Here is a 16,196-nt window from a genome sequence, read left to right on the forward strand (position 1 = left end):
ATGCGCAGTGAAGGGGGAAAGGCTGTAAGCTGTTTCCATTTGCAGATGCTCTATGCTGCGGCAGAGGACTCAACTGTGCTGTCCGAGTCACTCAGTGATGGGGCTGGAGGGCAGGCAGAGCTAGGTAGCTTGGGAACCCTTCCCCTACATCTGCCCATGCTCCACAGTGGGCTGTCCAAGCTACACAGAAATCTGACACTCAAAGCAAACTTGGAGTGTTAGAACCTCAATGTCCCGAGTTAGGATTTCTGAATGGGTCCCATTTTTAGAGGTGTTGTGTGCTCTGGGCCCGATCCTGGCAGGGGTTGAGCCAGAGGAGACCCCACAGAATATCAGTGACTAGTTCCCAAATTGCCTCAGGTTTATTTGCTTCTGGAAATGTAATCAGCAAATGCATTTTCAAAGGTTTTATTCTCTGGCTCGATTGTGAAGGCAGGAATTCAGAGCTGTGTTGCTCTGTGTTAACAGGTCCGATAGGGTTTATTTCTGTTTCCTGACTGGCTGAGAGCTCCGGCCTTTCTGCCCTGTAGAGACCCATCAGAGTTACGGGGCAGGAGGCATTGCTGCCCCCTGTCTGGTCTCCGAGTGCCACATGTCAGGCCTCTCATGGGGTGGAATCTCACCATTCTCCAACCCTCAGACTGGGCCCTGGGCTACAGCACACTGCGGGTCGACTGTACCTGCCCAGCAAGTCCGAGTGCGTTTGGCACCTGTGGTTCTTCCCTCTGGGAGTCTGGGAGTAGTGGTGAGACGAGTGACCAGCCAGCCTCCTTGAACCAAAACACTGTTTAATCTGAACAGTAGGAACAAAGCGTAACATGGGAGAATAAGAGGGTTTTCAAACAACAGGCTTGACTCCAAGCCCTTCCTCTCTGATAAAGACCCAGGCAGGCTGGGGGCCTTAAGTCTTCCCAGCAGTGTCTGTGCCTGTCAGTCTGAAGAGCTTCTCAGCAACAGCTGCCCCACCTCTGGACAGACTCCCAGCGCTGGCAAAACAAGCTCTGTAACATGGCTGGAGCCCAGAAATAGGCTCTTCCCCGCTTGTAGCTCTGGTGTTGTCTCTCAACCTATCTGAAGTGCCTCCTACTGAGAGATGGCTTTTGTTGATCTGTGGCTTCCCTTCCTAATTGTTTTCCAGCAGCCTGCTGTTAAACTAAGAAGAGCCATACTGGTTTCACCCAATATAGCCATAACATAAACATCCCAATAGTTATCCCAATATAGCTCTACAGCAAACAGCCCAAGAATTGAGTTTAACAGACACATTCATTATGGCAGATCAGCTCCATGTCTGTCCCAATACCATTCCCGGGTACTACAGCTTTTATGAATACTGGACATTGGCAGTCAGAGAGCAGTAGATGACTTTAATGTGGGAAATGATGTTCCACATGCATTTGGCTTTGAAATCCACTTCCCACAAACCCTCATCGTGGCTGAGTAACAGATGCTGGGGTTACTATGTACTATGTACTAGACCAGTGATTTTCAACCTGTGGTCCGTGGACTACTGGGGGTCTGCAGACTTATGTCTGACATTTCCAAAGGTATTCACACCTCCATTTGAAATGTATTAGGGCTCCGCAAATGGAAAAAAAGGTTCAAAACCACTGTATTAGAGAGTGAGAGCCCAGGGAATGACGATTTTCTGTATAGACCCCAATGCTTGTTGCCATTCTGGATACAGGCTGCAGACTGACAGAACACAACCTGAGGAGAACCAGTCAGCTATTAACCCAGGGAAAGAGGAGCTACTAGACTTTTGTTTGTTTACAAGCGATTGAGTGAGAGCTGAGATGCTGGGATCTTTTCAGGTTCTGAAGAAGTCCAGATGACAGACGCTACATTGTAAGTCCCACTCTAACCAGAGAAATCACCTCTGAAAGAAGATCGAAGGGGAAAGAATGGATTGACATGTGTATACTAAAGAATAGATGTGTAAATGTTATGACTTTTGCTTTAGAAAGTATTTGAGAAGTACTTCACTTACTGTTTGCAATGGGTTTGTGCTATTAACTCTGTGTTCAGTGAACAGTTGTATGATACTGTCTCCTGGTAATTGACCAGAAGTTGTTTCTAACACTTACATTCAGGGTTGTGCACACAGTGCCTCTGCAATACCTGTGCAAGACTTTCTGAAAAGTCCTGAGAGACCAGAGACACTGGTCTGTGTTTCAGCAAAGAAGGGGAGCGTAATAGCGGTTTAATTTACACCCATCACCTGTTATAAGAGCATGGCTGAAATCATCCACAGACCCTTGAATGGGGAGAGGATGAGGGTCCTGTGAGGATGAAGAGAAGCCTGTAGGTTGATTGAACTCTGGATTCAGTCAACACTGGCCAGGCAAAGCACTTCAGCTTCTCTTGGAGGGATTCTTGGGGGTCAGAATGTATCACCAGGAGCATTTGGTAAGGGAAAGTTAATGGAGTGCTGTTCTAATCGAATTTACACATGTAAATCTGGAGTGACATAGTTGAAGTCACTGTTATTGAATTCATAACCTGGCCCTAAGAATTTATCCCGTGTGCTGGAAAGAGGCAGTGGCATAATTTGGACTCTCAGGAGTGGAGAATATAAAGAATATACGTAATGAGGCAATGAAACATTTATAAATAGCTTCAGTGCAGGATAGATAAATATAATGACTGTTTTCACCATGCACTTGCCATGTGTTTACACATGTCATCATAGAATGGACCACACTCATTAGTGGAGGGCCAGAAAGGGTTTCTGTGTGAAAGTCACTGTAGTGGGGTGATTACCCTGCTTCTGCCTTGAAGGGCTTAAAACAGCCCTTGGAGAGGGTTGTGGCAGGGGAAAAGTTGGGCTGATTGGGGAAGCTGCCGGAGCTGGGCCACACCCCAATCAGGCCACAGCTGGCCTGTATAAAAAGGTTGTGAGGCAGAGGCCCAGGAGGTCTCTCTCCAGGCTGGGAGAGAGCAGATCAGGGTGTGGCTGCCTGCAGAAAGAGTACTGTGAGTGGAGCAGGGCTGGGGAAAGGCAGAGGAGCTGGGGAGGCTCCAGCCTGGAAAGCCCCAGGCTGCGGCCTAGCAGCGGGCCCACGGGTACTGGGGGTTGCAGAGGGCAGCCCAGGGGTAGGCAGAGGCAGCAGGTCCAAACCCAACCTTGCCAGTGACGAGTGGCTTATACTGCAGTCTGCCCTAGGGCACGGGGGCTAGTGAGTGACTGGCAGTAGCCTATGACTGAGGCGAGGTGGGGCTAGAGGGTGGGGATTCCCTGAGTGGGGGAGACCCACAGAAACTGTGGGGGTACTGTCTGGGGGCAGCACCCAGAGAAAGGGTCATCCGGGGTCCAGGGAGGGACACAGGGGCCAAGCAGTAGCGGAACACCAACCTGCAGAGGGCGCTCCGATGGCTGGAGAAGAGTTAATTCCCAACGACCAGCAGGAGGCACTACAGGGGTGAGTCCCGCACGTTTACAGTGACAATTGTAAAATCATACAGTGCTGAAGTAGTCTGTGGAACTCCCAGCCACAAGATATCAATGGGGCCAAGAGCTTAGCAGGATTCAAAGAGGGACTGGATGTTTATATGGGTAACCAGGAAATCCAATTACACTAATGAGGATTGTGACTGGTTGGATCACAGAATCCCCCTTGGGGCTGCCAACTGACGTGCCAAGACTACTTCTGCCCTTACTTTCCCTGCCAGCTTGGGACTCCAGAGCCCTGCCTTGTTGTGCCAGACATGCTTGCCAGCCACAAACACAGAGCCTGGTCTGAACCACGTCCCCTAACAGCTGTAGGCTTAAGTGAAAGCAGCTTAAGAAGTGTTCCTGTCTTTAACACTCAGATGCCCAACTCCCTATGGGGTGCAAACCCCAAATAAATCCGTTTTACCATGTATAAAACTTATACACGGTAAATTAATAAATTGTTCACCCTCTATAACACTGATAGAGAGAGATGCACAGCTGTTTGTCCCCCACCCTAGGTATGTATGTATGTATGTATTAATACATATTCTGGGTTAATTAATAAGTAAGAAGTGATTTTATTAAATACAGAAAGTAGGATTTAAGTGGTTCCAAGTAGTAACAGACAGAACAAAGTGAATTACCAAGCAAAATAAAATAGAACACACAAGTCTCTGCCTAATACAGCAAGAAAACTGAATACAGATAAAACCTCACCCTCAGAGGTGTTCTAGTAAGCTTCCTTTTATAGACTAGTCTCCTTCTACTCTGGGTCCAGCAATCACTCACACCCCCTGTAGTTACTGTCCTTTGTTCCAGTTTCTTTCAGGTATCCTTGGGGGTGGAGAGACTATCTCATGAGCTAGCTGAAGACCAAATAGAGGGGTCTCCCAGGGGTTTATATAGACTTTCTCTTGTGGGTGGATACTCCCCTCCCCCTGTGTAGAATTCCAGCTACAAGATGGAGTTTTGGAGTCACATGGGCAAGTCACATGTCCATGAATGACTCAGAACTTACCGGTAGCAGCCATGGTTCACATGCTACCTTGAACGTCCTCATGTAGACTTCTTATGTGGATTGGAGCCTTCCAAGATCCATTGTCCGTTGGGCACTTAACTTGCAAATTCCTTTCTAAAGAAGCTGACCAAATGCCTTACTAAGGTTATTTAAAATCAAACGAGTATACAGCCACTATTCATAACTTCGAATACAACAGTGACACGTGCATACAAATAGGATGAATATATTCAGTAGATCATAACCTTTACATAGATATGTTGCATGGCATATGTAGCATAAAACATATTAAAGTTATGTCATATATACATTCATAACCATATTTCCATACAGCCTTATGGGGTGCACCATCACAAGGATTATTTTTAAAGTCTTGGAAGGGCTCTAAACCTTCCTAATTGACACACAAAATATGTCTAACTAGTTGGTGTCGGGGGAAACATTCCCTGGGGGCAGGTTATCTCATAGCTGCCCATTTCAGGGGTTCTTCCACCTTCCTTTGAAGCATCTGGACCTGGCCATTGGATACTGGGTTAGATGGACTGCAGGTCTGATCCAGTCTGGCAGTGCCCATCCTCCTATCAGTGGTGTACATCCAAGGTTATGTTTTTGCTGATCTTCCTTGAGCTCCTGGGAGTCTCTAGACTTGCACTGGGAGCAGAAAGATGTCTCGTTAATAGGGCTGTCGATTAATCACTCATGCAATTAACTAACAAAAATTAATCATGATTAAAAAATGTATCATGATTAATCGCAGTTTTAATCGCACTGTTAAACAACAGAATACCAACTGAAATATACTAAATATTTTCAGGTGTTTTTCTACATTTTCAAATACATTGATTTCAATTACGACTCAGAATACAATGTATACAGTGTTCACTTTATATTATTTTTATTTTTACTGTGACTATTTGCACTGTAAATATGATAAACAAAATAAATAGTATTTTTCAATTCACCTCATACAAGTACTGTAATATGATGCCTTTACCGTGAAAGTGCAACTTACAAATGTAGATTTTTTTTTTGTTACATACCTGCACTCAAAAACAAAACAATGTAAAACTTTAGAGCCTACAAGTCCACTCAGTCCTACTTGTTCAGGCAATTGCTAAGACGAACAATTTTGTTTACATTTACGGGAGATACTGCTGCCTGCTTCTTATTTACAATGTCACCTGAGAGTGAGAACAGGTGTTCGCATGTGTCATAACTATAAACGGAAGGGTAACAACCCTCCCATGTACAATACTATAAAATCCCTCCTGGCCAGAGACACCAAAATCATTTTACCTGTAAAGGGTTAAGAAGCTCAGGTAACTTGGCTGACACCTGACCCAAAGGACCAATAAGGGAACAAGATACTTTCAAATCTTGGGGAAGGGGGGAAGGCTTTTGTTTGTGTGCTCTTTGTTTTGGATGTTGTTCGCTCTTGGGACTAAGAGGGACCAGACATCAATCCAGGCTCTCCAAATCTTTCTGAACAGGTCTCTCATATTTCAAACTTGTAAGTAACAGCCAGGCAAGGCATGTTAGTTTTATCTTTGTTTTCTCAACTTGTAAATGTTCCTTTTGCTAGAGGGAGGTTTATCATTGTTTTGCTGTACTTTGAACCTAAGGCTAGAGGGGGTTCCTCTGGGCTCTTTGAATCTGATTACCCTGTAAAGTTATTTTCCATCCTGATTTTACAGAGATGATTTTTACCTTTTTCTTTTATTAAAATTCTTCTTTTAAGAACCTGATTGATTTTTCATTGTTTTAAGATCCAAGGATTTTGGATCTGTGTTCAACAGGACTAATTGGTGAGGGTATACTCTCAAGCCTACCCAGGAAAAGGGGTGTAAGGACTTGGAGGGGAAGGAATTAGTCTCAAATCTCTCCAGGAAAGGCGGGGTTAGAGACTTGGGAAATCTTTGGGGAAAGGCAGAGTTCCAAGTGGCTCTCCCCTAAGATTTGGAACATGCTTGGTGGTGGCAGCTTACTGTTAACCTAAGGTGGTAAATAAGCTTAGGGGGCTTTCATGCAGGTCCCCACATCTGTATCCTAGAGTACAGAGTGGGGAAGGAACCTTGACAGCATGGCACTTTGTAGCTGGCATTGTAAGGTATTTACATACCAGATATGCTAAACATTTGTATGCCCCTTCATCCTTTGACCACCATTCCAGAGGATATTCGTCCATGCTGATGACACTCATTAAAAAAAGTGTTAATTACATTTTTGACTTAACTGCTTGGGGGAGAATAGTATGTCTCCTGTTCTATGTTTCCCACATTCTTCCATATATTTCATGTTATTGCACTTTCACTGCAGATTTGATAAAATGCAAAGAAGGTATCAACGTGAGCTTTCTAAGGATAGCTACAGAACTCACCCCAAGGTTTAAGAATCTTCTTTGGAAGAAGTGCCTTCCAAAATCTGAGAGGGACAAGGTGTGGAGCATGCTTCCAGAAGTCTTAAAAGAGCAACACTCAGATGCGGAAACTACAAAACCTGAACCACCAAAAAAGAAAATCAACCGTCTGCTGGTGGCATCTGATTCTGACATAAACAGACAGTTAAGAGTCAATGCCTCTTTTACTTGTAAAGGGTTAAGACGTTCACCTAGCCTAGCTGACACCTGACCAGAGGAACCAAGGGGGGAACAAGATGTTTCAAAAGGAAGGAGGGAAGTTCCCTTTGTCCTTAGGTCAGTTTCAGTGTGGCCAGAGTGGAAAAGATCAAGGAATCAGCCTCTTATCAGAGTAGTGAGTATTAGAAAAGGAGTAAATAGGTTTATGTTTATTTTCTTTTGTAACTTTTCTTGTGCATTAGAGGAATAATCAAATTGGGATTTTTTTTGTTTAAATAAGGGTTTTGCCCAGGGGAACATCCTCTGTGTTTTGAATTTGTTATCTGTGAGATCAGCTTGTAAGCTATCTCCCAGAAGTTTTTCTTTTACCTTTCTTTTCTTTAATTAAAAGCCTTCTTTTTAAGACCATGATTGATTTTTCCTTGTGTTAAGATCCAAGGGGGTTGGATCTGGACTCACCAGAAATTGGTGGGGGAAAGGAGGGGGGATGGTTAATTTCTCCTTGTTTTAAGATCCAAGGGTTTGGATCGGTGTTCACCAGGGAATTGGTGGAGAAGTCTCTCAAGGCTACCCAGGGAAGGGTTATAGTACTTGGGAGGGAAAGATTTTGGGGGAGAAGACAGAGTTTCCCAAATGACTCAAATATTTGGGTGGTGGCAGCATACTGATCTAAGCTGGTAGTTAAGCTTAGGGTTTCTCATGCAGGTCCCCACATCTGTACCCTAATGTTCAGAGTGGGGGTGAAACCTATGACAGATTCAGATGATGAAAACGAACATGTGTCGGTCCACACTGCTTTCGATCATTATCGAGCAGAACCAATCATCAGCAGGGACGCATGTCCTCTGGAATGGTGGTTGAAGCATGAAGGGATATATGAATCTTTAGCGAATCTGGCATGAAAATATCTTGCAACGCCAGCTACAAGAGTTCCATGAGAACGCCTGTTCTCACTTTCAGGTGACATTGTAAACAAGAAACGGTCAGCAATATCACCTGCAAATGTCAACAAACTTGTTTGTCTGAGCGATTGGCTGAACAAGAAGTAGGACTGAGTGGACTTGTAGGCGCTAAAGTTTTACAGTATTATATTTTTGAATGTGGTTATTTTTGTACATTATTCTACATGTGTAAGTTCAATTTTCATGATAAAGAGATTGCATTACAGTACTTGTATGAGATGAATTGAAATATACTATTTCTTTTGTTTATTACAGCATAAATATTTGTAATAAAAATAGTGAGCACTTTACACTTTGTGTTCTGTGTTGTAATTGAAATCAATATATTTGAAAATGTAGAAAACATCATTTTTAAAAATAAATGATATTCTATTAGTTTTTAACAGTGCGACTAATCACACTATTAATTGTGATTAATTTTTTTAATTGCTTGACAGCCCTACTTATTAAATATCATCTAGTCTCCTGTTCTTTTTCCTTTTAGGAAGGAAAGTTCAAAGCTCCTCGGACCTGCTCAGTACATTATGTCAGCTGTCAATGACACCAAACTCAAATTTGCAGTGTTCCTTCTCACCGGGATACCTGGGCAGGAAGACGTCCATCTCTGGATCTCTATCCCCTTCTGCTTAATGTATGTTATTTCGATAGTAGGAAATTCAATCATTCTGTTCATTATAAAAACAGATCCAAGCCTACATGAGCCCATGTACATTTTCCTTTCCATGTTGGCCGTCACAGACCTTGGCTTATCGATATCCACCATGCCGACGACACTGGGTATGTTCTTATTTAACTCAAGGGAGATCAGCCACAGTGCCTGTTTTGCCCAACTGTTCTTCATCCACTCGTTTTCATTCACTGAATCCTCCATGCTGTTGTTGATGGCCTATGACCGCTTTGTCGCGATCTGTAACCCGTTGAGATATGCTTCCATCTTAACCCCGTCAAGAATAGCCAAGATGGGACTGGTGTCTGTGCTAAGAGGGGTGGCTGTAGTATTCCCACTCCCCTTTCTCCTGAAACACTACCGATACTGTCAAGCCAATGTCCTCTCCCATTCCTACTGCATAAACCAGGAGGTCATGAATCTGGCTTGTTCGGATATCACAATCAACTACATGTATGGCTTGTTTGTTACAATCTCCACAGTGGGGTTGGACTCGCTGCTCATCCTCCTCTCTTACGTGATGATCCTCAAAACAGTGCTGAGCATTGCGTCTCACACAGAGCGCCTCAGGGCTCTGAGCACCTGTATATCCCACATCTGCGCTTTCTTGCTCTTCTACATGCCAATGCTTGGCTTGTCTGTCATACACAGATTTGTGAAGAGCTCTTCTCCCTTGCTTGTGATTCTCATTGGCTACGTCTACCTAGTGATCTCACCCGTGATGAACCCAATCGTGTACAGCGTGAAAAGCAAACACCTTCGTGCGAGGATAATCAGGGTGTTTGTCAAGTGAAGGGTCAGCTCACCACCCGGGTCCAGTGCTGGTGACATGGGAGATGAAAAATATGAGCCAGCTATTACATCCTGGACCCTTAAATCAAGACAACATGAGCTATTGATCGCCACTATGTAGAGAAAGGTTCTGACGGAATCTAAGGCCTGGAGCAGTGGGAGAGGGTCTGGTGAGGGAGGACTATGAACTGGGGGAAGGAGACCAAGGGTGGCAGAGCCTGTGTTATAGAAAAGACTGAATATATGTGACCCCACAAAGGGGGCTCTTGTTTTAAGTATCCCAGACTGAGAGTAAGTCATTGCAAGGACCTTAGAGGGAAGGGCATGGTGGCTGCAGGGCTACCTCAGGCCACAAGGGGGCACTCTGGGGCAGTCCCCATCTGCAGTGACTTGGCCAGAGTGCTCTGTGCTCTTGGAAGCCTGTCTAACTTAGCTTGTAGTGATATGTGAGATAGATGAGTGTAGACGTGTGACAGCTGCCTGTTATTTTAAAACCATTTTCTCTAATGCTTTGTGCTGTTTGCTAATAAAACTATTAGATTTAAGGAGGCTGGGGGTGACTGTGTAGCTCTGGTCACAAGCACCCAAAGGAAAGAGACTGAGGTGTCCAGCCAGATATGCTTGGTGATATGCGTTTAGCATACATGATGTTTTGTTCCCAGCTCGAAAAGTGGGACAATTGTGAGACTTCCCCCAAGGCAGGAAAGGACCCGGTTTAGAGGGTAAAGAGACCATATATCCTGGTTTTATTGTGACAATCCAGATTCTTCTTGGCCAGTGTCTATTCTTGTTGAGTGCCTATCAGCATGCAGAGTAGCAACTTGTTCAAGTTGCATCCAAGATAACGATCCACTCAAGACAGTGATTCACGGAGTCATAGAATTTAAGGCCAGAAGGAGCCATTAGATCATGTAGTCCAGAGGTTCTCAAACTGGGGGGCGGGCCCCCCTGGGGGGTGCGGAATGTATACAGGGGGAGGGGTGAGAAACTTTAGGGAAAAAACCTTTCTGTGCACAACCCACTGCAATGAATAACTAGCCCAGCTGATTCCTCCAGACAGATCTGGTCCTCAGATTGCACTGATTTTGAGTCTAGGCGGTGCTGTGCATTTTGATGGTGTTCTGTTAAGCTTGCTTAGCATTATGCAATGACATTACCATCTGTACGTGGATCTGTTTGCTACGGCGCGGTGTGCACATTTCATTCTAAGCGGGGACCACAGTCACAGTTTTGCTTTATCTCTGATTCCAATGGATCATTGGTTCATTCGTGCAACATTAAAATAAAACTCAAGTGAAAAACAAAGAAGCCGAACCTGATTCAGTTTGAGTCCTTCCCCCACATATATCAATATATGTATTTGTGTGGCAGGTGAGGGGGGCATAAACTCTTACAGACACAAAGAAGGGGCCGGGGTGTGATCAAATAAGTTTGAGGAACCACTGATCTAATCTGACCTTCTGTGTAGCACAGGCTGCAGAATTTTACCCAGTTACCGCCGTATTGAGCCCAATGACTTGTGTTTCACCAACACATCACTTTTGTTCCTCTAAAGCGTGACTTCCAGGAAGGCCTCCAGACTTGGTTTGGAGGTATCAGGAAAATTCCCCACCTTCCTTGGGAGTTTATTCCACTGGTTAAGCACCCTTGCTGTTAAATATATGTGCCTCATTTCCAAATTTAATTTGTCTGGCTTCAGTTTCCTGCCATTGGTTCTTGTTATACCTTTCTCTCTTAGATTAAAGAGCCCGTTAGTAGCTGGTATTTCATCGCTGTGAAAGTGCTTGTCCACTGTCATCAAGTCAGCTCCCAATCTTCCCTACGTCTACTCACTGCACCCCTGTTTATTCAGCCAGCGGTAAGTTGGAAATGACAGAGGAGGAGAAAGACCTGGGTGTATTGGTCAGTCCCAGGATGACTGTGAGCCACAATGTGATGTGGCTGTGAACAAGGCAGATGAGATCCTAGAATGTGTCAGGTGAGATAGGGAACTATTAATATCCTTATACAAGGCACTGGTGAGACCTCCTCTGGCAAACTGTGTAAAATTCTGGTCAATCGTATTCCAGAAAGAAGAATTCAGACTGGAACAGGTGCGGAGAAGGGCTCCTAGGGCAATGGAGGGCTTGGCTTATGAGGAGACTAAAGAACGTGGTTGGTTTAGCCTAAAACAACGCAGGCTGAGCTGGGATTTGATTGCTCTATAAATACGCCAGTGGTGGGGGGTAAACGCCAGGGAGGGAGATGAGCTCCTGAAGCTAAAGGCCAGTGTTGGCAAAAGAACAAACGGGGATCAACTGGTCAGGAGCAATCTGAGGCTGGAAAGGAGAAGGAGGTTTCTGACCATCCGAGCAGGGAGGTTCTGGAACAGCCTCCCAACAGGAGCAGTGGGGATTGGGGGGGAAACAATTGAGCTTTTAAGATGGAGCTGTGACCCTGTATGGAATCTGGGGGACACTTTAGGGTATTACGAATACCAATATTGTGTAATTGCAATGAGTTATGCCAGATATGCCATGTAAGATATCTGCAAAAATGTTATAATTTGCCAGATATTATAATCTTGTTTATATGTTTGTATCATTTTTGTATTATGAGTTATAGATATGTATGTATGTATTTCAAACTTGTGCTATGCTTCTTGGTGACATAGCCTGCTTGATGGCCGATCAGTTATACAATTGACCCATTGAGAGAAGGCAGACACACCATATGACTCAGCAAGGCATGCAGGGGCGTGCCTATGGAAAGAAAAGGCTTCCAAGCCATGTGCTGGGCAGCTTGTGTTTGAAACAAAGGAAGCACAGGCAAGAGACTATAAAAGGCAGCAGCATCTTCTCCATTTTGTCTTCAGTCCTGCTTCTTACCTCTGGAGGACCTTTGCTACAAACTGAAGCTCTGAACAAAGGATTGAATGACCCATCCAAACTGTGGATGTGATCCAGAGGGACTTTCAAGGCAGCAAACTCACCAATACTGCAGGAACCTGATATATGGCGTTTGAAGTCTTTGTATGTATTTGACTGTTTTAGCATTTAACATCTCTCTTCTTGTCCTTTCTTTTTTCTTTATAATAAACCTTTAGTTTTAGACACTGAAGGACTGGCCGGCAGTGTGGTATTTTGGGTAAGATCCAAACATGGCTGACCGTTTGGGGTCAGAAGAACATTTTGTATCTGTGAGCAGAGTTGTTTAAATAACTTCTCACTGTACTGGACCTAGGTGCTGATTGGGAGCCAGAGAACTGGAATGCAATGAAGGGGGCTCTGTGACTGGTTGGGAAGTTTAACTTCAGTGTTACCCACCAGTCTTGGGAGCATCTGCTCTCCCTTTTGCAGCCTGCCCTGACTTTGGCATTTCCAGTGAGGGCTGCCCCAGGCACACTGTGTCACAGGAGCGTGACAGGTTTATGCACCTGATGATAAGCCAGGATCGCCTCTGATAGCAGGGGACTGGGCTCAGGGATGCAGGAGGTCCCTTCCAGTGTCCCTATGGGCCACATTCACCCATTTTCCATCACACTGAGAGCGCATGTGGAGTTGCTTGTCCACTATGACCTGGCTCCATGCCCAGGCCGATGGATTTGTCCCTCAATAGATTCAGGAGAAAGCATGACTCAGCGTTATCATCTGGAACAGGAATTGTTCTTGAGTTCCTGTTTAGTGACGTCACAGGAGTTTAATTCCCTGAGTTTCTGGTAATCTCAGCATGCTGAGCTGCCAGCTGCCCCCTCTGCAGCCACTAGCCCGAGAGAAGAAGGATGGTTCAGATGTTAAAGTGCTAACCTGGGACTCAGAAGAACTGGCTTCAATTCCAGGAGCTTCCACAGAGTTCTTCTGTGACCTTGGTCAACTCACTTAGTTCCTCGATGCCTTAGCAACATGTATTTTAATACGGCTCAATGTAGAGGTTTACATCTAGGAACAAGGGGTGCAGGCCATCCTTACCGGATGGGGGACCCAATCCTGGGAATCAGTGACTCTGAAAAAGACTTGGGGGTCATAATCGGCTGAACATGAGCTCCCAGTGTGGCACTACTGACGAGAAAGCTAGAGCAATCCGGGATGTTCAACCAGGGAAATCTCGAGCAGGAGCAGGGAGGTTATTTTACCTCTGTCTTTGGCCCTGGTGCGACCACTGCTGGGATTCTGTGTCCAGTTCTGGTGGCTACAGTTCAAGAAGGATGATGATGAATTGTAGAGGGGTCAGAGAAGAGCCCAGAGAATGATTAAATGCTTAGAAAACCTGCCTCATAGTGATAGACTCATGGATCTCAATCTATTTAGCTTAACGAAGAGAAGGTTAAGGGGTGACTTCATCGCAGTCTGTAAGTACCTGAATGGGGAACAAAAGTTTAACAATGGGCCCTTTGGTCTAGCAGAGAATGTTATAACAGGATCCAATGGTTGGAAGCTGAAGCTAGATAAATTCAGACTGGAAGTAAGGTGGAATTTTTTGGACAATGAGGGTAATTAACCACTGGAACAATTTACCAAGGGCCGTGGTAGATTTTCCAGCACTGACAATTGTTAAATTAAGGCAGGATGTTGTTCTAACAGCTCTGCTATAGGAGTTATTGTGGGGCAGGTCTCTGGCCTATGCTATACAGGGGGTCAGACTAGATGATCACAATGGTGCCTTCTGGTCTTGGGATCTGCCCAGTGGTGTTAGTAGCACGGCCCTGCCGCACGGGGTGTTCTACTGATAAACATGTTACAGATTGTGAGGCGCTCGGATGCTGCAATAACTGGGGCCAGAGCTAAGTGCCTCAGAGAGATTTCAACTCTGTGTTCCTCATAAGGGTGATTTGGGGCACTGGGTGGAGAACCTGAACTCCTCCCCCACCCAGCTGAAGTAACTGATGTGCTGGGACTACCTCTGAGCCCATTTTCCCTGGCAGCTTGGGACTTCAGTACCCTGCCTTGTTGAGCCAGACACACTAGCCTGCTGCAAACCCAGACCGAGGTCTGAACCACATCCCCCAAAGCTGCAGGCTTAACTGAAAACAGATACCCAGTTTCCAATGGGGTCCAAACCCCAAATAAATCCATTTTACTCTGTATAAAGCATATACAGGGTAAACTCATAAGTTGTTCGCCCTCTATAACACTGATAGAGAGATATGTACAGCTGTTTGCTACCCAGGAATTAATTACTTGCTCTGGGTTAATTAATAACTAAAAAGTGATTGTATTAAATATAAAAAGTAGAATTTAAGTGCTTCCAAGTAATAAGAGACAGAATGAAGTAAGTTACCAAGCAAAATAAAATAAAACATGCAAGTCTAAGCCTAATACAGTAGGAAACTAAATGCAGGTAAATATCACCCTCAGAGATCTTCTAATAAGCTTCTTTTACAGACTAAACTTCCTCCTCGTCTGCGTCCAGCAATCACTTACACCCCCATAGTTACTGTCCATTGTTCCAGTTTCTTTCAGGCATCTCTTTGGGGTGGAGAGGGTATCTTTTGAGCCTGCTGAAGAAAAAATGGAGGTTTTTTTCACGGCCTTTTATATTCTCTTTCTTGTGCAACATCCCAGCCACAAGATGGGGTCTCTAGCCACCGGCGCAAGTCACATGTGTATTAAAGATTCGGCTTTTTGCAGGCCAACACCATTGTTTACATGTTAGTTTGAATGTTCCCAGGAAAGCTCAGATGTGGATTGGTGTCTCCCAAAGTCCATTGTTAGTTAAGTATTCCCAATTACTTGAATAACCCCTTCACACTATGTTGACCAAATTTGTCTTATATGTTTCTTACAGCAAACACTTTAAATACAAGCATAGAGCCAACACTCATAACTTCAAATATAAAAATGATGAATGCATACAAATAGGATGAATATATTCAGTTGATAATAACCTTTGCAAAGATATGTTACATGGCATATCTAGCAAAAACATATTCCAGTTATGTCATATTTACACTCATAAGCATATTTCTATAAAGCATTATGGGGTGCAATGTAACACCATCAGAACAATGCAGCGACCCTGTTTGCTAAGCAGCATATGTGGTGTTGAGCAACCAACAGCAGTGATCTGAGATCTGATCTAGCTGCCCATCTCCTTCTGGGTGGAATTTAAGGTATTGGTACTGACCTCCGTAGGACCTGGTAGCTACGAGATCATCTGTCTTTCTCTCCCTCCCCAGGCGATATTCTCCTTGTGATCGGAAGGAGTGCTTGAGTTGGAGACCCCTCTGTTTAAAAGTTGAAGGGTTTCCAACTCAACTTTGGAATCCAAATGGTCCCTCTGTTGCAAAGGAGCTGGAACAAGGCTGGGTACCTGGCCCACTGCCACCAGACCTTGGAGATAGGTCTCATTCCTAGACAGGCACCCAAACTGCAAAATACATGGGCACTAATCAGCACTCTCAGGAGAGAGAGAGCGAGAGCAAGAGAGGGCATTATTAGTCATTTTGATAGTCAGCCAATCAATGATTAGAAGCTATGCCATGTGGACTTATATGACCATTCGCTCAATAATCCTTTTGGCTAACAAATGCACTTGTAGGTTGGTTTCCAAACAAACAAAAGGATTCACTCTGCCTGAGAAGTGTTTGGAACTAGTTATTCACCTAGCCTGGCAAGAATGGGCTCTCAGTGGAAAGACGAAACCATACAGATCTAACATTCTCTGGGTAACCGGGGAGGGCTGGAAAGGACCACAGCAATGGACATATGACAGTGGTGACTTCAATGGGTCTTTCTAACAAATCTGTTATATTTCAACCACAAGTTATT

General features: G+C 44.6%; 1 protein-coding gene across 1 annotated transcript; it reads left to right on the top strand.

Annotated features, from left to right (window-relative positions):
- The first annotated feature begins 8,515 nt into the window (after window positions 1-8,515).
- On the top strand, window positions 8,516-9,451 carry LOC135890150 (olfactory receptor 51G2-like). Its single transcript, XM_065417494.1, has one exon. The coding sequence runs from the start codon at window positions 8,516-8,518 to the stop codon at window positions 9,449-9,451; it is 936 nt and encodes a 311-aa protein (XP_065273566.1).
- The last annotated feature ends 6,745 nt before the right edge of the window (window positions 9,452-16,196 follow it).

The sequence above is a fragment of the Emys orbicularis genome, chromosome 1, assembly GCF_028017835.1.
Source record: "Emys orbicularis isolate rEmyOrb1 chromosome 1, rEmyOrb1.hap1, whole genome shotgun sequence".
Classification (NCBI taxonomy): Eukaryota; Metazoa; Chordata; order Testudines; family Emydidae; genus Emys; species Emys orbicularis.

Excerpts from the sequence above, each read along its gene's own strand:
- LOC135890150 (XM_065417494.1), top strand. The coding sequence starts at position 8,516 with ATGTCAGCTGTCAATGACACCAAACTCAAATTTGCAGTGTTCCTTCTC.